Source organism: Spea bombifrons, chromosome 13 (assembly GCF_027358695.1).
Source record: "Spea bombifrons isolate aSpeBom1 chromosome 13, aSpeBom1.2.pri, whole genome shotgun sequence".
Lineage (NCBI taxonomy): Eukaryota > Metazoa > Chordata > Amphibia > Anura > Pelobatidae > Spea > Spea bombifrons.
In genome coordinates this window covers 16,279,343-16,301,442 of record NC_071099.1, presented here as the reverse complement: position 1 = coordinate 16,301,442, position 22,100 = coordinate 16,279,343, and the positions used below count along the sequence as shown (strand labels likewise).

General features: G+C 42.8%; 1 protein-coding gene across 1 annotated transcript; it reads left to right on the top strand.

Moving 5' to 3' along the window:
- The first annotated feature begins 1,437 nt into the window (after nucleotides 1-1,437).
- Nucleotides 1,438-21,838, top strand: LOC128470913 (myosin light chain kinase, smooth muscle-like). The gene is made up of 20 exons (XM_053452767.1): nucleotides 1,438-1,644; nucleotides 7,452-7,584; nucleotides 9,873-9,986; nucleotides 10,148-10,324; nucleotides 10,808-10,821; nucleotides 11,048-11,174; nucleotides 11,684-11,818; nucleotides 14,624-14,659; nucleotides 15,122-15,249; nucleotides 15,687-15,840; nucleotides 16,537-16,848; nucleotides 17,227-17,329; nucleotides 17,570-17,773; nucleotides 17,970-18,187; nucleotides 18,791-18,914; nucleotides 19,215-19,367; nucleotides 19,485-19,605; nucleotides 19,875-19,962; nucleotides 20,779-20,907; nucleotides 21,334-21,838. The coding sequence occupies exons 1-20, from the start codon at nucleotides 1,438-1,440 to the stop codon at nucleotides 21,582-21,584; spliced, it is 2,928 nt and encodes a 975-aa protein (XP_053308742.1). The 3' UTR covers nucleotides 21,585-21,838.
- The last annotated feature ends 262 nt before the right edge of the window (nucleotides 21,839-22,100 follow it).

The window sequence follows — 22,100 nt, the reverse complement described above, 5'->3', positions numbered from 1 at the left end:
GCTGCCCAGACCAGGCAAATTAAGCAAGTCGACAAAACATTCAAAATCTGCGCCACTGGTGGTTAAGTTGACCCCTGAACCTGTATAAAAAGATATCTAGCGCTCCTCTGTCCAGTCCTTTGTATGTTCATAGACCACGTAACTCCGAAATGGAATGGAGGCTATCGGTAGAATAAACAGATGCTAAGAAACCATCGCAAGCAAAGTTAATTGATTGTAAATGCAGGGTTTTGTTTGATTTTATAATTGATTACTTTACATTTTTATGGGCTTATGGGGTTTCACACGTGTTATAATTGTATTTTTCAAAATAAAATTGAGATTTGATCCACGATGGTTTTTGTGTAAGTAGTTCACTTTTTGGGTAATTCAGTAACGTCTGAGTGAAATCAAATCAACAACCAGATTGACTTTTACATTTACTTCTATCAACTCAACCCGATTATCTCAGCTACAGAGGCGACTTGAAAAATAACAGCAACGCTGAATGGTATTTATTAACAAAACCCCGGATAACATCAAAAAGGTAAGCGGTAAGGTAAGCAGTAAGGTAAGCAGTAAGGTAAGCGGTAAGGTAAGCAGTAAGGTAAGCGGTAAGGTAAGCGCCTTTACAGGTTAATGGGTGCCAATGGGGGGGGGGCAATGATGTTCACCCTAATGGAACACGAATGGTCTTGGACTTGGAAGGTGGTAAGTAGGGAAAATAATTATTTTTAAATTCAATTTTCGTATTTATTATTTAGTATTAATGCGGTAATAATCTGCCACCTTCACCCATCTTCATACACAGAGGGAAAATGGGTAATAAATGGAATTTAAATGCTAATCCAAATCAATTATACAATTTTACAATATTATGATTTTAAAACCCCAAATACACTACTTTGGAGATTCTGGGCAACATAACCCCAAATGGGAAATTTTAATTCATCGATACACATGTAGAACACCTGTTTTTATTTCTTCATTTGCATCTATTTATACGGGTGGAATAAGGAAGTTTAGGTTAAGGGAATACGGATTTCAAGATAAAATCAACTCGGCTCACAAATACATGAACTTGACCACAGTTAGCAAAGTTTAAAGTCAAAAATTGTCAAAAAAATCATAAATTCAAGGGGTCTGACAAGGCGAGAAGTGACAGACTAAGACAAACCGATACATAAGGTGGAGAGGCTCGCCTCGCAAGCTTACAATCTAGAGATTTTAATTATTATTCATCTATTTAAGGCTCTGTCAAGCTCAAGAGTCAAGGTCTTAAAAGCGTTCCTATTCCGACGATTCTTCATATTACAGAAAGTAACAGATCTTCCCCTGTATTCCTTTGTTGGAGATATAATATTATAATACATATATTGTACATACACACACGTATTCATACACACACCGGTTTTGACACTAGAGGGAGTGAACGTACCGGATATCAGTGTTCTCAAAATGAACCAAGAGGAGGATTTGGCCAAACTTTTCATTGGAACCTGCAGTTACGTATCCACGGAGGACCTTCTCAAACTCCTATCAATCATTATTGCTGTCCTTGCTAACGTTCTCCTCAACAAGGACTACCGTTGGAGTTTATTTACTAAAGGGACAGATTATTTTCAACTCGTTGACCTCGCATACGTTATGAAGAGTCAAACCCTGGTGAGCTTCTGCTGCAAGAAGGCCTTAAACCAGTGTCTCCTCACCCATTAAACTCTGCATTATACTGGGGCCGAGCTGGCCCTTCCTGCTGGAGGAACCGGCCAGCTGGAGGAACCGGGCAACGTTGGCCCTTCTTAATAATATGAAATAGTAAAAGAGCGGAAGCCACAACTCTCCAGGGTCTCCAGGTGAGTCAAGGTTGAATAGGGGGAACTATGGTCAGGAAAAGTGGCTGGGGGACCTCTTAAAAATCCCCAAAATAACAATAATAGGTAAACAGTAACACGTTCCAATGAACAGAAATGACGTAGCTTCAATGTTACAATATCATCAACATACAAAAACAGAACAGGGCCGGGAAGCACTAAGTCATAGGCATGTTAATTAAAAATGTGGTTAAAAGGGATAATTATCTATGTAGCAAGAAAAGCCATCAACACCCTCAGCGTAAACAAGATCGGTCCTCAAATGGGGATCATATTAGTGGAGTCAGTTGCCCACTTGACTTGACACCAGTATTAATTAAACAATATTTAGATTGTAAGCTCTTTTGGGCAGAATATGGCGTGTATCATAAATAGAGCGGAAAAGATTTCCCGAGATATAATAGTTATAGATATCTGTCGGGTTTGTTGTAACTAGCGTGGTCATTGAACAGTTTGTATTTGAAGAGAGTAAACGCGCACGACGGGAAGGGAGACGCCATTTCTCGCGGTTACGTGTCGTTTTCTCAAGAAGATGCGAAAGGACAGCAGTTAACCCCAAAACTCTTTACATTACAAACCTAAAAGGGTAAGAATACACTGATTATTAATCAACAGAGAACTGGTTAAATATGTGGGGGGGTTTTGAGTTTTTTTATGTCATCACGGAACCTTATTGCTAATAAATGTTGGCAAAATATTTTGGAATACACAAAAAAGAAAAAGACAAAAAGTCAATGCCACAGTATAGTTATAAAAAATAAATAAATAATAAATAAATTCAACAATATAGAGGTATATACCAAAAAAAAATACAATATATTAATGTTATTGGAATATTGTTATAATAAATATATATTAAGATATATAAGATTAAGATCATTTTAATAATCACCACATTATTCTATAGGATATAAAATATAGTATTTAAAAACGCGATAAATATCAGGAGAAATAATTATAATAATAATAATATAAAGATTAAAAACATCAAAAAGGACCAATAAACAATAAATAAAATACCATCTTTCTCTGGTGTTCTCCTCCGGGCCAAGATAAATGGGTATATTCATCTATAACAGCCCCTAGCTTGTTTTAACCTTTTTATTCCACCCCATATGACCTTTAAATAATTTATTCCGCAATGCATATGTAGCAGGATCTACATTGGGGATCATCAATGGGGTCAAAGTTTTATTATAGTCAATACTTTGTGCACAAGTAACGAGCGGGGGGGGGGGGACATGAGTGATTAGATTGTAATAAATGTCTCTCCGAGGTGTACGAAGCTGGAGGGAGTGTATCCTGGCTACTCCTTGTTCTGCTTTGGCATCAAAGCCTATCCCATGTTTGTGTTTGCATGTTTGGGTTGGCATTAGCGGGAGAAAATGAGAAATAGATGTACAAATATCTGCTGTGCTGCACCCCCTGAGGTGCAACGCCGTGCACTTGGGGGCAGATCTATTAACAGGGTGTGTTGTATGTTTTTTATTTGTTTCGTTATTTGTTTTAGCTTTCGCAAGATTTCCATGCGTTCTGCAAGCTGCGGCCCTAAGAGGACTTCTTGTTTACATCCAAGCTCCTTGCGGGTCTCTCCACATCTGGGTTGCGATTCCACTGGGACCTCGCGAGGTACTAAATTAGGCCCCAAAAACGCAGCAGAAGTGCCTATTCATGGCTATACCTGGCAACTGTCTGGGGTTGACTCAGAGTCTCTGGGTGAAGTCCTGCTTCCTCGGATCAGTTTCTGATTTCCCCGTGCAGGGGAGCAGCGGCTGGAAATGCCCCACTCCATGCACACTTTCTGCCTACTTCCCATGTAGTGCATTTTCATGGCTATATGTACGAACTCTCTGGGTTTGATACGGAGTCTCTGGGTGAAGCCCTGCTTCCATGAGTCAGTTACTTGCTTCTCTAGGCAGAAGATCGGTGTTTGGACATGCCCCACCGTGTTCACTTTTTGCCTACTCCTCACTCACTTGCCTTCTGTCCCACCGTTTGGGGGTATCCCTGCTCCTTCATAAAGCTTGGGGTGGACTTCCCCAGGAGGTTCCCAGCCATGTTCATGGACCATGAGGCAGAGGTGACCTTCTAAAAAAATAGATCCCAGGTCCTCTCACTCTGGGCCGAGAAATATCCCTGTCGGTCTAATAGGGAAACACAATGATCATTAACACACATCTCGAGACACCTATAGTTATTTTGTAGTTGAGTTAACTTTGAAGCCGTCTTCAAGACAGGACCATTTTATTTGCTTCCTTCATTTAAACTGCCCCGGTGAAAAAGATGGAGCGGGAGTATGAGATGGAGAGAATGGTGGAAAAGGGGGGTGCTGAAATAAAAGAGATGGATCCTGGGCGTGGAGGAAACTTTATGGGACCAGAATTAGAGATCTATCTAGGGGTTTTGTTACCATAAAAGAATCATAAGGGGGGCAGTTGGGGCACATACATTAACCCCCTTTACTGCTGCTGTTGCACCAGCTATTACTGGAATAACTTTAGGTTAGATATGTTGAGAATGGATATTTTGGTAGAACATATTTTGAAAGGTTACCTCAAGGCTGCCTTAGATAAGTGGACAACCATGCAAGGAACCTAATAAAGAACATTATTGATGTTAATTACAGCAAAATCAAACTCAAAAATGACTTCTTTCCAGAATTTAAAAAAAAAAGAATCTCGTTTCCTCAACCGGCCCACATCAGATGTCCTATTAGCTGACGGAAAGCTTTAGAAGAAGATGAGGTGTTTCTGGGAAATTGGTCTACAGAGGAAGGAACAAAATACGTAATGGCGTTTTAAAAAGCATTGGAGAAGCGAGGATTCCTCTTTCTTTCAGAAATAAAGAGTAGCCGACAAGGCCTCGCAGTGAAATTGCTTAGATAACGGTGTTTTTTGGAGCCACCAAAACCTCTATTTTTCCCGTTGGACATATCTTTTATCACCTATACCAACCGATACAATCAGAATCTCCGATGGCATTTCCTCGTTTGTCGCTCTGGTCCAAATCATAAAAAGGTTTTGCCGATGGAAACAATGCGACCGCTGGAACGCGCTCGTAATCAGCGTGAGAAGCCGCGTGCTTCCTGAGTCCGGCGGGGGTTACAATCAGAGAATCGATGCATTTGCTTTAAAGACGCTTTTATAGTAAGTGTGGGACTTCCTGCACTTTATATTTGCCCCCGGCGATGATGACGTAAGCGTTACTTGTCATCTCTGAAAGTGGGCGGAAAGTAGAGCTTTACACCCCAGTCGATAACCAATGCATCACAGGATCACCATAACAACGCGTTATGATGCGTGCAAAACGGCCATCGGTGGGCAGAAAGCGGTTGTCGATGCATTTTATTTTTGGGGTATTTTGTTTGATACAATCTGGGGCTTTTGAGAATTACCCCTGGGGGCATCAGAAAAGGCACCCAACAGGGCAGCTTTTAATCATTTTAATAATCGGGCCACCCAAGATGAATGCATTGGGGACGCCCGGACTCCCACTCCCAATATCTTTGCATCTACCCAGCGATCCTCCATGAACAAAAGCCACTGAGCGGTACAGCAGAGTAACCAGGTGTCCCTGTTTTCAGTGGACAGTCCCTGGGTCCCATTTGCTCCTAAAATTAACCCTTAAAACAATCACAACCAAGTCCTTGTGTACTTTCAAAAGAAATTTGTCCCTGTCCATTAAACTCCATGAACAGGTATTTTCCGCAGTCAACGGTTTTATAAAAATCCCAAACCACCAATTTATATTTTTATCTCAGCGATTAAAATTTAAAAAAATGATTTCTAATTACACTTCCTTATCATGGATTCATTTCTTTTTTTTTTTTTTTTTTTTATTTTATTTTATTTTTTTTTTATTTATTTTTTTTATTTCCCCGACATGCATGCTTCCTATTCATTTAAAATAAGTCCATGGATTTTAAAATAAGTCCCTGGATTTCATTTAAAAATTCTGGTCATCTTATGGCAGAAAGTTAAGTGAAAAATAATTAAAAAAAAAAAAAAAAAAATGCCACTTGGGCTGTATAGAGAGAGGCATAGTAAGATGCAACCCCCAAAAAAGCCAATACTACCCCTTTAAGACATCCTGGGGCAAAATGTACCCGTAAAACCTTGTACCCCTTCTGTGGGGTCATATGCAATATATAAATCTGGTTCTAGGCATGTTAAAAAAAAAGTTGTCCTTTTTAATTGCAATTTAAGATATTGCAAGTTAGAGAAAGGTAAACGTTTTAATTAATGTTATTTTGTGGTGAGGTGAACCATAAAAACAAAATACAATGATGTCATATATTTACAAAGTAGCACAAAATGCAATTAGTGTTAATAAAGGATTGGGAAATTCGGCAAACAAACAAACAAACTGTGCCAAATAATTTAATCAGAAGATAAAATGCGGTGGAAAGGGGGGGCGACGGTCGTAATACGCGAGAAAAGCTTCACTCAAATGAACTGAAAGCCTCCAGTTTAGGCTTTTCTAGCTGTTCTGCCCATCGTTAATAAAGGTAGGTAATTAAATCATGTAAGTTATGGGTGTCAGGAGAAAAAGCATATGCTGGTTTAGGTCTAGGTGCAGATCCAAGGGAGGCAAAACCAGGGGCAAATCCATAGACTAGTGCCTTTAAGTCACAGAGTGTCGTTATATGACAACAAACATTAGCGCTCTACAGAGTAGGTGACAGTTTGGGGAAGACTCTATTCTATTCCAGCGTGACTGCCCCAGCGCACACAGCAAGGTCCATAAAGACATGGCTGGACGAGCTTGGGGTGGAAGAACTTGGCCGGCCGCACAGAGCCCTGACCTCAACCCCATCCAACGCCTTTGGGGTGAACTGGAAATGGAGATTGTGAGCCGGGCATCTCGTCCAACATCAGCACCGACCTCACAAACGCTCTACTGGATGAACGGGCAAAAATCCCACATAAACTCCACAAAAGGGGACCAACTTCATATTAATGTCTCCGTATTTAGAATGTGATGTCATAAAAGTCCCTGTTGGTGTAATGGTCAGGTGTCCAATTCAAACTTGGTTAGACATATCTTAAGGGCATTGCATAGATCATAAAAAATAAAATGTGTCCATATCTAGTTATATAAAATATAGAGGGTTTCGCAGGACTGCTAAGTGACTTTGACCTAGAGAGAGTTATTTAGTAAAAGAATAACTTGGTTTCTATTTCGCCGCACAATCTCGTGTCTTTAAGGGCCGTAGGCACAACATTCTACACGTTCTTCTTCTGTATTTGTTTATGAACGTCACGGTAAATATTTGTCAGGGTAAATGGGCAAACAAATCCTGAAGTATAATCCCTATAACGTTGGACAGCTTGCTTCATTGTTTCTCCTTTGCTCTTCTAAACATCTTGATGCAAGGATGCACCATGCTACACTGAGATGTATTTGCCCCCAGGTGACTTTGTCTGGTGGTATATTATTATTACCCAAGAACATTTCTTGATCGTTATTAACAATATCTCACTGTTTAGAGATAACAAGCTCCTCTGAGAGCTGGATGCAGACACTGAACCTCCAGTGAGACTTCAGGAAGGAGAGAGAGATAATCTCCTCCTCCCCTTGGATCCTGGTCCTTCTTCTCAGACGGCAGAAGTCTTTACAATGAGCTACACATCTACTCTAAGAGTCCAGCTGGAGAAGCCCCTCCAGAGGGGCAGAGGAAGGGCAGGACCCCTGCTTGAAGAGAATGGATGTGGGGGACTTCATCAGGACAATGGTAGGTACCAACCCAACAACAGACAGCTCTGATCCCAACATCTGCTCATGTCTGCAAAACAAGAGAGTGTTCTGATGTGGCAAGAGTGTCTTCTAGATGCCACTGTTCACACCACAGGTGGAACTAGCTTTTCAGAAGCTTTTTTTTTTTTTTTTTTTTTTTAACGGAAAAGAGATTATTTGGACATTAAAACCCACGATACCCTGATATATTTGATTTATACATTTAACATAAAAGGGATTTAACCAAGTACAGGAGGGGGGGGTTTATTTCAAAGAGGGAGAAATGTTAGAACAAGGAGGTCCTCATCTACAACTTGAGGGTCGGAGGTTCATACGGAATGTATGGAAGTTTTACTTCACTGAGAGGGTGGTAGATAAGTGGAACAGCTTCCCATCAGAAGCGGTAGAGGCTAATACGGTGAGGAAATTTAAACACGCATGGGATAGGCATTTGGCTCCTAGCAGAGGAGAGGATCTGCCTTCTATGTTTTTATGGAAGTGGTTGTAAAGACTTGTTATGGTTGTGAAGATCAGGATAGATTAGTGTCCAGATGTTCGTTTTACACGTGGCGGTGTTTCAAATTCAATTTAAACCGAGATGTTTGTAGCGAGAATAATACGGATCCAACATTAGGGAGGGAAGACGAGGTTTCTATCCCATGAGAATTCCTGGGAACAGAAGTGTTCTGTAATTAGAGGGAACATCCCAAAAATACACCCACCCCAGGTGCATCTGGTTATAATATAATAAAAATAATATTATATATATATATATATATATATATATATATATATACACATACATACATACATACACACTGCATACATATATATATTATATATATTTATTATTGTTATTATAATTTTTAATTTAATAAATATCTGTCTAGCTGTATTATTATTATTTATTGTTTTATATAGCGCCATCATATTCCGTAGAGTGTACAGTGTTAAAGGCGTTTTTATTAGGTCACATCAATCTAAACTTCAAAAAATACAAGAAATTGCCCACTTATTCGGGAATTAAATTCCTGAAATAAATCAATAAAGAAAAAAAAATCCAAAAAAAAAAAAAAAGAGAAGACGAGTTACTGATCCATTAAAACTTAACTTCTATATAATTTGCCCCTAAGAACGTGGATAGCAGATTCCTGTTCCATACTACTTGCTTTGAAGCTAGCTATATTAACCCCTTAATGACAAAGCCCGTACATGTATGGGCTCAAAATGCATTGTTTTCAATGGGTTTAGGGACCGCCCATTGTCCTCAAGGGGTTAAAATCCGTTCTCTTTTCTTGGAATTTTTTATTTATTCGTATATGTGTAAAGTATAGAATCTATCTGGTTCCTGTACCAGGAATTATATTTTAATTAGGTCTATATTGATTCGCAGATGACAGCTGAGGGGTCTTGAGTTGGTCTGAGGGGTCTGACGTTTATGTAAATGTTAGTTATAAAGTCTGTCTGTTAGGAGATCCAGATGTAGGAGAAACGGTCTGTTGGCTCCCGGACATCAGTCCGCAGTTGCGTTTTTATTTGCAGTATATGTTATAGTGCAGATATCCACCTCCGCTTGTATAACGCGCCTTCTCCATCGTCCAAAAAGCCCGACACCGGCCCCCAGTGATGACATTCCAGACGGGCCTGTCATTACAGCTAATTGTCTTTTATTGCCGGTTTTCCTGCCAGCACATCACTCTAAAACACGTCTCGCCGAAGTCTGTGTGTTTGCTTAGAAATGCTGTAAAAAAATAAATAAATCTGAGGGCGAGAGGAAGCTACAAAGGTCGTCGTTTCTGTAGAATTAGGAAACTCAGACATTCCAAGCTCCTCATGAAAGAATTGGTTGGTTTTACACCAAAGGTTGAATCCAGGAGATAAAACGCCGGACCTTCCTTCTCATCTTCCCAGAACCCACCATGCAAACCATATCCATCTTCAAGAGCTCAAACCATGAGTTGGGTTTGTTCCTCTAATCTCGAGGTCACCCAGTCTAGCGCTGACTTATTCATATTCTATCCTTTACATGTGAACGTTCTGGTTCTTGCTTTTCTCACGGGTATATCATGGTTGAAATCCATGATTCAATATGGGTATCCTAATGCAGACCATCTTTAGGGCAGCCTTTAGAACCACTTGGTTGCCACCGTTAGAGTATCACTAGCATAGAATGTTTCTGATGGGTTATCAAAGCTTTGACACTTGGAAGAAACCCAGAATATGAATATGTTAATATCGATCAACTTTGGGATTCAGTCACTAACAAAATTGTTTGTGGACCTACAGGGAAGTCTTCATATACAACTGGAAAAGGCTACAACCCCCCATCGGTAAAAGGGCTCAGTGGGTGTCAGATGAATAATGGGGTCAGCATTACAACAGAAAAGGGGAAAGCTAAAGGTAAGAGAATTTTGCTCATTCATAATTATGGTTGACCACTCACACCAGATGGTAGTCATTGCCCAAGACAGCTGGGATTGGAGATGTCCTGGGGTCCATCCGTGGTCTACTTTGCCAGGAAGCCCAATCCAATGTTTCTCCTCTTTCTACCAATATATCAGATCCGGGTAGAACATCAGCCAGCCTTAATCGAGCTGTGAAAAGGACAGACCATTTTCTGACAGTAATCCTTGAGATGCGTCCCCGGAACGGTGGTGGGATCAGTGTCCACAAAGTGAAGTCCCCTTTGCACACCATCAACACAGCCATCACGATCGAGAGCAAGCCTGACACTCAAGGTACCTGCTGTATATACTTTTATATGGTCTATACAATCATGTGTGACATCCATGTGACAGCATTACGGTACATACATCCTTTCTTCTAGAAGTTTACTAAGATTCCAGAGAGATCTGATTTTCAAAGCGTTACAAAATGTCAATAACAAATTCTTTTTTGGGGTATCATGGCAAGGGTTGCTTTTTGTCCCTAGCTACAAATTGCCTCCATCTGACCCTTCTGTCTTATAAAATCACTTATCTATACCATTACAATATTGCGCAACACATTGTGCCGGATACCTATGGCCGTCTATGTGTATTTGTACAGAGACCAGGGCGGGTGCAAGGATTTTTGCCACCCTAGGCAAAACATTATTTTGCCGCCCCCCCTGGCTCCACCCCCACAAGCCCCTCCCCTTTTGCCGCTTAATGAATGACCACGGCAGGCTGCGCGGCTGCCGGCGCCCCCTCCAAGTAGGCGCCCTTATATGTGCCCTTGAGAACTGAAGTTCAAGGTGAGGAAATTAAACCGGGTCAAATTCTGTTTAAACTTTAACTTATTTTTAATTAAGGCGCCTGTATGTGAATCTATCCGTGACTATATGTAATAAATACTACGCCCCTCCCCCCACTTGAGATCCCCCCCCTTCTGGGGGAATATTTAGGTATTTAAGGTATGACATATATATCCCGGGGGCATGTTTTTTTTTTTTTTTCTTTTTCCCGTGAACTATATATCAGGAGCAGTGCTCTTACCTTTCAGTGAACGGCCCACTCCTGGCCCCTCCGGAATCCCGGCAGCTGGAAAGTGCCACCTTGCAGCTGGATGCTGGGACTACAGAACCTGTATCTGCCATACCTATAGAAGGTATAGAATATATAGTGAGTAACATGCTTAATGTACACATTACACATGTAAACTTAACGCTTAATTAACGGGTTAGAAAAAGCAGATTGTGATAAAGACCCTGTAAAAATGTATATAAATAAGTCGGCACCCTAGGGGTCTCCGGAACATCAATGCCGGAATTTTAGAGTTTGCACTAGAAATCCTTTTTTTCACCCCATCGGCGTATAAAATCTTTGAGACCAGCGGAGGCAGTAAATCCAGCGAAATCCCAAATAAATGCATCGTTAAATTGTTACAATTATTGTTTATACGCAGAAAACATTAATTACTTTGTGTTTGATGGATAATATTGAATAAAAGTGTCAAGAGGTGGCCAGGAGGGGTAAATAAGATATATATATATACCGCCGACGGGCAATAGGGGTATTTAATTCACTCGTGGATGATGGCTTGGAGGCATTTTGGTTTTCAGCAGGATTTGACGCTTAATCTTGCAGGAAATCACCGTTTCCTATTGTTTTTTGTAGCAGTCTCTGAAACAAAGACGCCCGACCGGGAGGAGAGCGGCCGAGAGGGAGAACCCCAGAAAGAGAGCGGCGCTCCTCGGCCACGGCGTGCGTCCTCCGGTGCTGCCCCCGGAACCTGCGGCAGTCCCAGTCACGGTAAGAGCTGATCTCATATTATTATTATTAAATGCGTCGTATAGCGCCATCATATTCCGCAGCGCTGTACAATGGGTTAAAAAGGATAAAGTAGCATAAAACGTAACAATTAGACTTAAAGAAACAACTGATGATGAGGGCCCTGCTCATAAGAGCTTACAATCTAGGAGGAAAGTGCATGAGATAATAGAGGGAACTATAGGGATAGTTACATCGAAGGGGTTACATGGGGTAATAGAAGGAGTTAGTTATTGGGGTAATAGGAGTTACTGGGGTAATAGAAGGGGTTACATGGGGTAATAGAAGGGGTTACATGGGGTAATAGAAGGAGTTACACGGGGTAATAGAAGGAGTTACTGGGGTATACTTACTGCCGGTCAGCTGTCACTTTTTTGCCCGGTGTCATTTGAAAGAGCGCCCAAATCAGCCATTTTCGCCGTGTTTCTGACCAGCAGAATACAGAAACTCCCAGAAACCAATCAATTACCCAATTTAGTCGTTTTTCGGATATTATGCGCGCCGTGTTGTGCAGCAAATGACTTCATGGCTCGGCCAGCAATGTGTGAAATAAAGCTGTGGCCGATGTGGTCTCCCCGCCGTCATCCTTTGGTTCATTTCTCTATTAGCTATTCCATGATATGATGTGAACTACTGGCCCTTAACCCTTCGCATTCAATCTGTTAACAATACATTAAATAACAGCCCCATTAACTCATACAGAGCCTGCAGGAGAAGCTGGTTGGGGGTGGCCTCTCGTAAAACACACCGAAGTCTCACCTGGTTTAATGATTATTCCTTCGGGGTTAAAGTGTTGGGAGGTGTGTAGGTCTCTGAGCTGTTTACCTGCGGTCTCTTCCGCTGAGACAGCCTCACCCTTGGTCTCACCTCCAGGCCCTTCATCTGACTCACAGAAGGTAACGCAGCAGGTAATGGGGGCTCCTTACCCAGTGGTCTCCTTTATTTCATTTTGGGAGGAAACAAGTCGATTTGCGTTTTATAAATAATCCAGTTTACTTTCCTCTCCTTGAACTTCGGTCCTCCGCGTCCTCAGACTTTCCACCTGTTGTATTTGGCTGCGGGACAATCTCAGCATCCATCGGATGACTCGGATTCTGGGCTTCCTCTGTTACTGGAGGGTATTGGGCAGGTTATGTGAATTAATAGGTGTTGGGAGAGGTTGTATGGAGTAATAGGAGTGGTTCAGGCCTCGTCTGGCACACCAGGCCGGTGCCCAATGACCGGTAGTGCCCCATGCTTACCGATACTGCTGCTCCACCAGCGCATGAGGTCCTGCAGAGCATCTTCTCCACCAGCCGGTTCATGCAGCTGCAGATACTGTATGTTATGTGGTGGCCACTGGCCTTAAAGTGCCAGGGCCGCCTGGTCACCCCTAGTCTAGCCCTGGAGGGGTTATATGGAGGAATTATACGGCAGTATTGGAGGTCTATGTGTGGCAGCAGAGCTGGACCGGTGATGACGCTTTAAAGCCAGCGGCCATCTGATGACGTAAGTGTGGCCAACGTCTGGATATGCGCGGGCGCAGGCTACGTTTCCATGCTCATGTGGCGTGCAGTCAGACGCATCCAGCCACGCGCCGCAGCACCCGATCTACAGGAGCAGTACGTGGGGTGAGAGTGTGGCTCGGTTGGCCAGTGGCTCACTGAGCATTTGCCCAAGGCCTATGGTTAGCCAGGGCCTATGTGGCAGTACTATGTCATAGTTGTTTGACGTGATGTCAGAGACCTAATAGACACGTAAGAGAACAGAGTTCTACAGCATGTACTGCATTTTAACGTATGTGCCTTAAATCACGGAGGGTATAGAGAGACGGGGGCAGCAGGGGAGGATTCTGGGACCACCGTAAGGGTTATCGAGACGTCCTTCCCACCTTTCATCCACATAATCAACTTTTATCAATAACAAACATTGTTATTCTCCCCGGGGCCGATTGTTACCATAATGGGCTACGCCAGACACGTATGTTTTTATTTAATTACAGAATATTTGTTTTATGGGAGTTAATTATGTTTGACGTTGTCCCACTCAGGGAAGAACAAATAAACACCGCGTTGAATGTAACGATGTTACCGGTTACAGAATAGGACCTGGTTTATGGGTTGTCACCGATTTCCCCCGCTCTCATTAGTGTAAGCCAACTATTAAATAAATTTTTAATCGCGTCTCTCTAGCCTGCAGCGATACATGTACAGAAGGTGACCGAGCACGCTTAGAAACGAACATAGACTTATTACAAGGGCCGACCTTTAACCCTTACTCTATGCCAAGGATTGAGTTGGGTGCAATAAAACTCGTCAGATGGCTCCTCGGACTCGACATTTATTGAACGCTACGTAGTGCGTGTTAAATAAATTGACATTGCCGGGTGTCATCATCATTAGTCTTTATCGCTTTCTGTCCTTGCGTTGCTGTATCTCCTTGGTCCAGGACCCCCATGAGACTCTATTCCATTTATTATGGAGGTCTATGTATACATTGAACTGGTTCTTTTGCCCCACAAATGCAAGCAGAGACCGGAAGCGCAACCTAAAGGTCACCTGTCGATCAATAGTACAGAATGAGACGTACAAGATCCTTCCTGCAGGTCAATTTCTTTGATCAGCTGCTATGTGGTGGGGGTCCCAACACCTTTCACCTGAGCCCGAAGGGGATGTGCATTAGCTGATAATAGTGATATTATTTTTTTTCTGTGTGATAATGTGTATGAGCTGATAAAAACCATTTTTTTTTTTGTTTTTTTTTATATTTTTTTATTGTTTTTTTAAAATAATACCTCTTATCTTCCAGACCCAGTTTCCCCTAAGAGAAAACCCCATCGATCTGGTAAGCTACGATTGTGTTTTCTGGGAGCCGTTCCTAATTCACCAAGTTTCCGTACTTATTTGTCACATGATCACCCAAATACAAATTCACCTCCTCCTCTGGTGTGGGATGTGTACCACAATACCCTTTTATGCCTTCTGATAAATGTGCATCATAAAATTAGCTTGTCTTCTTCCTTCGCCCTACCTGTGATGACACCACCCACCAAACCTTCTGTAATCTTGCGTGGTGCACGTCACACACCTATTCTCTCTACTCTTTTCAAATTAGTATATTTGTATACCTGCTGTGGACTGCAACTGGATTAGGTCTTTAGAGCATCTCTCATTGTTCGGTGAAGGAAATGTCCCTCTGCGCCTTCCGCGTTATTATTCCTGTGCTCCTGTGCTAGCTGGATTAGCGTACTATTAGCCTTGAAAAGTTTAAGCAGAATGTTGATTCTTCTACCGCTGGTTCCTCCAGGAGACAGCTTAAAACTTTTGGATGGTGTGTCGCATCTGGAAGTCAAGGTGGGGGATCAAGCGGAGCTGCGTTGTAGAATACAGGGAACGCCACCTCTTGCCGCCTCCTGGTTGCGAAACAAGAAACAAGTGAGTTTTGTTATGTTATGGGGTCTTCCAGCTCTTTGGGAAAGGAGAAGTCAAAGTCAAGCTTCCTACGTTTTGAGTATTTTTGTATTTCATTATGTGGTGGATGAGTCTCAACAAGCCAAGCCCAAGGTTTGGCTCAGCACCTGCTCTGCTTGTACGGAGTCACCAACCAGCTTGCTAATTTCTATGGGCTGGGATGGCAATCAGTTGGTGGTCTATATTATTGTTATGGAAGACTGACTTGTTCCTTTTGCTTCAATGTATCTTAGAAAGTCTATCATATAAAGTCATGGGAAGTGACGCGTTTGCACAAAACTCCGGCAACTAAACATGTAGAGACTGAATTTATGGGCTTCTCGGTGATGCGGATCGTTTATTAAAGTCTGGCGAAATGCATGGTGTGATGTTCTTTTTTTTTTTTCCTTTTGGAAATGGAGGTGGAGGATAGTCAACGAGTATCGGTGCACACGTCCAACGCGGAAAGTCGTCTTTTGATCCGCCAGGTGTCCGAGGACGACGCCGGCTGCTACATGCTGTGTGTTCAAGACCAGACTGGGAGTACGCAGCATCACACCAACTTGGCTGTTGTAGGTAGGTCGAGTGAAGAAGAAGTTATTGTAGATCCATAATAATTTAATATTTGGCAGAGCACTGAGAGGTGAACCAGGATTGGCAAGATTTGGGGTGTGATGGTTGAGGCTTTAGACCAGGGGTTCTCAAACTGCGGCCCTCCAGCTGCTGCAGGACTACATCTCCCATACTCCTCAGCCAGCCCCTTAGCTGAAGGAGCATTATGGGAGATGTAGTCCTGCAGCAGCTGGAGGGCCGCTGTTTGAGAACCCCTGCTTTAGACCTTACCCATTTGCCTTTCGTGGCTTACATAAAAAATGGATCAGTACTCAAGTGGCCGTTAAGAAGTACGGTTCTGTTTCTTGAGATTCTAGTGGCTTCCCATCCACATTCAGAAAAAATATTTAATGCACAACTATTACTGAAAACCAGTAGAATCGGATCATGGCCCTGTATCCGACTCTGTTTAGTCCAATGAGCGCTTGACCCAAAAACCAGTAGCCAAAGCCACCTTTGATGGTAGGGGCTGATGGTAATTCCATTTTTGACCTGTGGATAGTTCTGCCCTGGGTATCCATCTTTCACATCATCTCTCAGGATAGTCTTGGCAAACATAACAACATTTTACTTGGGTTGCGTTTTGTGATGACGGAGCAGTGTTTGGGCAGGTAAAGCAAATGGGCCACATTTCCTAAATCAGTCTATGCCCCTTTGCAGATCAACCTTCGCCACCTTTGGGAAAGCCCATAACATCTGCCTTGAAGGCCACCTCACTGACTCTTTCATGGTCTGGACCGTGTTATGATGGCGGCAGTGCTGTGCTGAGCTACTGGGTGGAGGTTAAACGCGTCGGACAAAAAGAGGAGGCTTGGCGGCTACTTACAGACTGCTGTGTTAACACCTCTTGCCAAGTCACAGAGGGGCTAGAGCCAGGTGGCCAATACCAGTTCCGTGTGCGGGCTGTAAACGTCCACGGTGTGAGCGAAGCAGGAGAGGAGTCAGACGTTGTGATCATGTGTGACGCTGAAAGTGAGTTCATGTCATTTCTAGTGCTGTTGAATGCCCAACGCCCTCCTGGAAAAAGCTCTTTAATCATCTAAAAAATTTTGTCATTCATAATATCTCGGGGAATGCTAAATTGTCATGTGACCCATAAGCAGGCGCTGATGTGTTGCTTATGTCAAAATTGGCAAAAAAAGAAGAAGTTTTTGATTTTTATGCACTTAAATTTATGCTAGAGAGTTCAATTAGTCTTTGTCCAAGGTAACTTGGTCTTGAATGGTCTTTTTGTATACAGCATTAGACATTTTAACTACAGTAGAATAGGCCGTGGGTCTCTTCCGAGATGCTGTTTTCTCTCTATTGTGCCTTCAAGATGTGTTCATGGCATCTATTTTCCTCTCACAGTTGGAGAACCTGAGCTTGATGGACATGTCGAATACCCCAAAGTCTCCATCAATACCCAAGATCGAGTAGGCGACTTGTACATCCAGCTCGAGAAACTGGGAGTGTAAGTGATCACGGGGTGGGAACAGTTGGTTTATTGGGTGACTATAAGTTATTTCCAAATGATCAAAGCTGCTTGCCGTGACATTAGGGTATGTACTTACAACCAAGCCCTTTTTTAGCCTAAATGTGATGGCTTGCTGTCCTCTCCCCTTCCTTGGCTCTGCCTAGTTACCCAAGTCTGTCTTATTATAGAGATTAGAAGTTTCCTTTCTTTTATGCTATGTCTACCGGTCTCTCCTAGGGGCAAGTTTGGCCAAGTGTATAAGCTACAGGAGAAGTCCACGGGTGAAATACGAGCTGGAAAATTCTATAAGGCGCGGCTGCAGAAGGAAATACAGAATATCAAGGCCGAGGTGGAACTGATGAACAAGCTCCATCATCCCCGGCTAGTGCACTGTGTGGCTGCGTTCCAGGAACCGGGCCGGATGGTTATGGTGATGGAGTAGTAAGTGTTGTTAAAGTCACGCTGGTCCATTGGCTTTATTCGTAACTGTTGTTGTTAGTATTCACTCATCTTCGTTATTCATCAGAGTTTATTGAGTAGAACCATCTCGTCTCACTCACTCAACTATGCAATATGGTGGCCATGCATGGGTCTAAAAAAACTCATAGTTTAATGACTAATAACCCCTGTTCTTCAGTATTGCAGGCGGAGAACTGTTTGAACGGATTGTGGCCGATGATTTTGAGCACACGGAGATCACGTCTGTCCGGTACATGTCACAAATTCTGTCTGGCGTGGGCTACATGCACCAGCAGAGCATCGTCCACTTGGACCTCAAGCCCGAGAACATTGTGTGCATCAGCAAAACCTGCACTCAGGTCAAGATCATCGACTTCGGGCTGGCCAGAGAACTAGGTAAGAGATATAAATGGGGGCGCGTAGATTAATACACATCTATAGGGGTAGGCTTGTTGAGCGAGGCTGTCTTCTTCTGTAGCGGAATTCCTTAATGTGTGTTGATCTTGTTGTCGGTTACAGTGTTATTTATCACTGCCCCTATTGTAATAGCGGGGGCTCCATAAAATGTAAATGGGGAAGATTTAAAAAAAACTATTAGAAAAACACCTATCTGCGGCATAAATACTGGGGATTCAGTCACACTATATGGCCGTATATTGTTTCGCCCGCCGCTATGTCGAAGTACCCCACGTTTGGCGAGTCCTATCTAATTTTTCGTAGCTATATTGCTTACCAAGAACTGAATCAGTGGGACCGCTATACATTTTAACCCAAATGAGCAACTCAAGCAATTTAAAGCCCTCTCTGGACACCATTAATGAGCCGCCTGTGTGGCCGGAGGGGCCGCTTAACCCCAAGGTTTGGTCAGAACGTTAAATTCTTGCTTTGTCCTGAACATTCATTCTGAAGTCAGACCCCCCCCCCCCCGTTTCGTTACAATGAGGCAATTCCGATATTAAATGAAACTGGAATATAAATTGATGTATTTTCTCTGTTTAGTTCCTGGGACTTCAATGAAAGTATTACAAGGAACCCCGGAGTTTGTGGCTCCCGAAGTCATTGCCTTTGAACCTATTTGGTTCACCACCGATATGTGGAGTTTGGGGGTCATCTGCTACATCCTGTACGTAAGACGCTGAATCCTTCAGACCCTCTTAAGCCAGTTTATTAGGGTATTTTTTTCCCCCAGAGAGGAGAAACACAAGCAACGTTGTATCGGAACAGTGATATGATCTCATACGATAGATATTAATTTCACATCGAATGTGCGGTCGCCACATTCTGACATAAACGTCTACGGTAGAGTTTCTTCTAACCTCAAATCCAGACCAGCAGAGGATCAAAACTATTAAAACTTTAGGCTCCTGGACCTACCAGATGGGGTAACTTTTTGTCTTCTTCTCGTTCTCCCCATTCTGGACAGGCTCAGCGGAGACTCCCCTTTCCAGGGCTCCAATGACATGGAAACCTTTCAGAATATTACCAGGGCACTGTGGGATTTCGATGAAGAAACGGACGCTGTACTGTCTGAGATGGCCAAAGACTTCATCAGAAGACTGCTGCAGAAAAACATGAGGTGGGAAGACTAAGCCTTGGAGAGCCGGAGAGAGAAGGCAGCCATAAACTGGTTAGAGAGATGGCTGCATAATGAAGATCATTCAGAATAATTCATTTTAGAACCCTCTACCAACAGGTCTCGTCTCACAGCTGACCAAGCACTGACTCATCCTTGGATCCAGCATAAAGAGGTCTCCAGCACCAAGACGTTACCAAAGGAGCGCATCAAAAAGTTCTTGGCAAGACAAAAGTGGCAGGTCTGTTTGCCCTGTTTTCGGTTTGATGAGACGTTAGCCTGTTTAGTAGACCGGAATGAAGCTGACTCCGCTAATACTTGAACATTGTTGCAAAGAGGATTGAGCATGCGATGAGTACCTGCTGAGTACGCCATGTGGCGGTCTCTGCCACCAAGTGAAACGCTGCATTTGCTTCACTGTAGAATTTTTATTATTTTTTTTAGTACTATGCAAAATTATGACTTGCAAAACCCTGCTCCCATTGTGTGACCGTATGTGTTTGTTCGCAGAAAACGGGTAAAGCCATGCTGGCTCTGAAGAGGATGACTCTACTCAGCAACAAATCGGAAGCCAACTCTCCGTCTGCACATACAGAAGGTACAGCACCGCCAAAGCTTTGTCTGCTGTATAACTCCTAAAGAAGTCTAAGGCACATTAGAATATTTGAGGGATAACCGGGAGGGCTCTCTTCCCAGGGCTCCTTCACCCCAAGAACGCTTCCTCTCCTGTTCTTTATAGGAGGCAGGAACTAAGGAGGTAGCACAATCCCCAAATAGAGTTGAAAGGAGCGTGAAAGTGGTGGCGACTGGGCAGGGACAAATGGCACCTTGTTTGCCTGGGGATAAACGCAGCACTTGAGAGCGTCTTGCTATGCCAATCCAGGCTGAGGTCTAGAAAAGACAGTAATGTCCTTCAACTGTTCCTCATACAAACTTTTCTCCTAAAAGGAGCCAGGTCATCCACGGGGGACCTTACTGCTGCATCACAAACATGAGCTAGGGGTCAACTCACTGCATGGCACACGGCCCCTTACTGTGGTCCATGAATAATCTGTACCCTGCATGATTTTTTTTTCATGTATCAAGAAAACTGTTTTACTTAATTAATGTAACAGGACCAGTTTTTTTGACATGCAGCATTTTTTGTAATCCATTCTTAAATATAACTTTTAATCTCTCTCTCTAAACCAATGACATGGCCGTGTCCACCTAATAAGCACTTGCTGGCCTGTATTATTTATATTCCAGAATCTCTTCCTTTTTTCTGGCCCATGTGATTGCAGTGTGTATTTTTTTTTCATTTCATACAGAAACCACCAATTTAAAGTTTTAAATGAAAGTAATATTTTTGGATATATCTTCAGAAATGCATAAACTTACATTTTTTTTTAAACTTTTTTTTATTTTTTTTTAGGATGTGAAAGCCAAGAGGTATTTAGCCTCCTGCAAGAGCAGCTTCAGAGACCCCCGTTCTTCACGTCCACTTTGAAGGACCAAGTAGAGGTTGTGGGCAGCAGCGCCCGATTCCAGTGTAACATCGAAGGTGAGCTCGTTCGTAGAGTTTTGGGATGTATTCTGGAGTCCTCTCACACATTGTGGATGATTTTAGGTATAGGCCAAAGCAGCCCCTGCTCAAAACTTATTCTAGGGTCTTAAATCCATTGGAGGGGCTGGAAGACGAACGGTTGCGTAAAGAAATGTTTCCCAATCCTCCTTTCAACCGGCTTCCAGGATATCTAAAATCTTCTTCTTCTTGACAAATTGCTTCCAGAGATGTTTCTGACTCAAATAACTCAAAAGAGGAACTTCTCATATGTTATTAACTCTTCCTTAGCCAGCATAATAAAATGCCAGAGAGATAATATCAGTGGCAGCCTGTGATACAGACCCAGAGGTGTTAAACATGTCATTTTTAATCATACATCAGGACTGTACAACAACGCCTGATTCAATGTCTTTGCTTTCTCAGGATTCCCAGATCCTGAAGTCCTGTGGTTTTGCGGTGGCTCCCCGATCCAGGAGTCCAAACGCTTTGAGATTGAGTATGAAGACACCGGCAGCTGCTCGCTGGTTATATCAAGTGTGACCCCCGAGGATTCCGGGGTCTATACGTGTCGGGCTCTGAATCCGCTCGGTGAGGAAGAAATCTCAGCTAGGCTGACTGTCCATACTCCGCTTGCAGAACGGCGTATGAGCAAGGGCTCGGACAGGTCCATCTGACCAAGTTGATTGAGTGCGTTGAAACCGGTTTTGTAATATGATGGGTTCACAAGTTCTGAAACGGAATTTCTGGTAGCCTTCTGGTGAATACCAAGCCTTTTCTATATACTACATGTATACTCACTTGAGTGACCAAATTGTAGGCCAAATGTATCCAGAACTCATAGTTATCAGGGTGTAGGACTCTTGGGAGCCAATAAAAATATGTATAAAGAGTAAAGGCTACTGAATCTTACATTTGGAGGCAATGAAAGTTTCTGGGAAAGCCATGGGATGTTGTTGGCAGCACGTCGGAAAATTGTTGAGGGCTACAAATTCAAAATGGCCAAAAGTGATTCACCATTAACTAACCGTTTTGTTTTTGAGTCAGAGGTTTTTGAAAAGTGGGTTCTCTATTCACTAAGCAGGGGCATAGAAAGGCTTTGGGGCACAGTCTTTACAATTGCATAGGGGTGTGGAGTGGTTTTGAAACATTGTGCAAAATACACATGGGGTGGGGGGGAAAAAAAAGGGAAA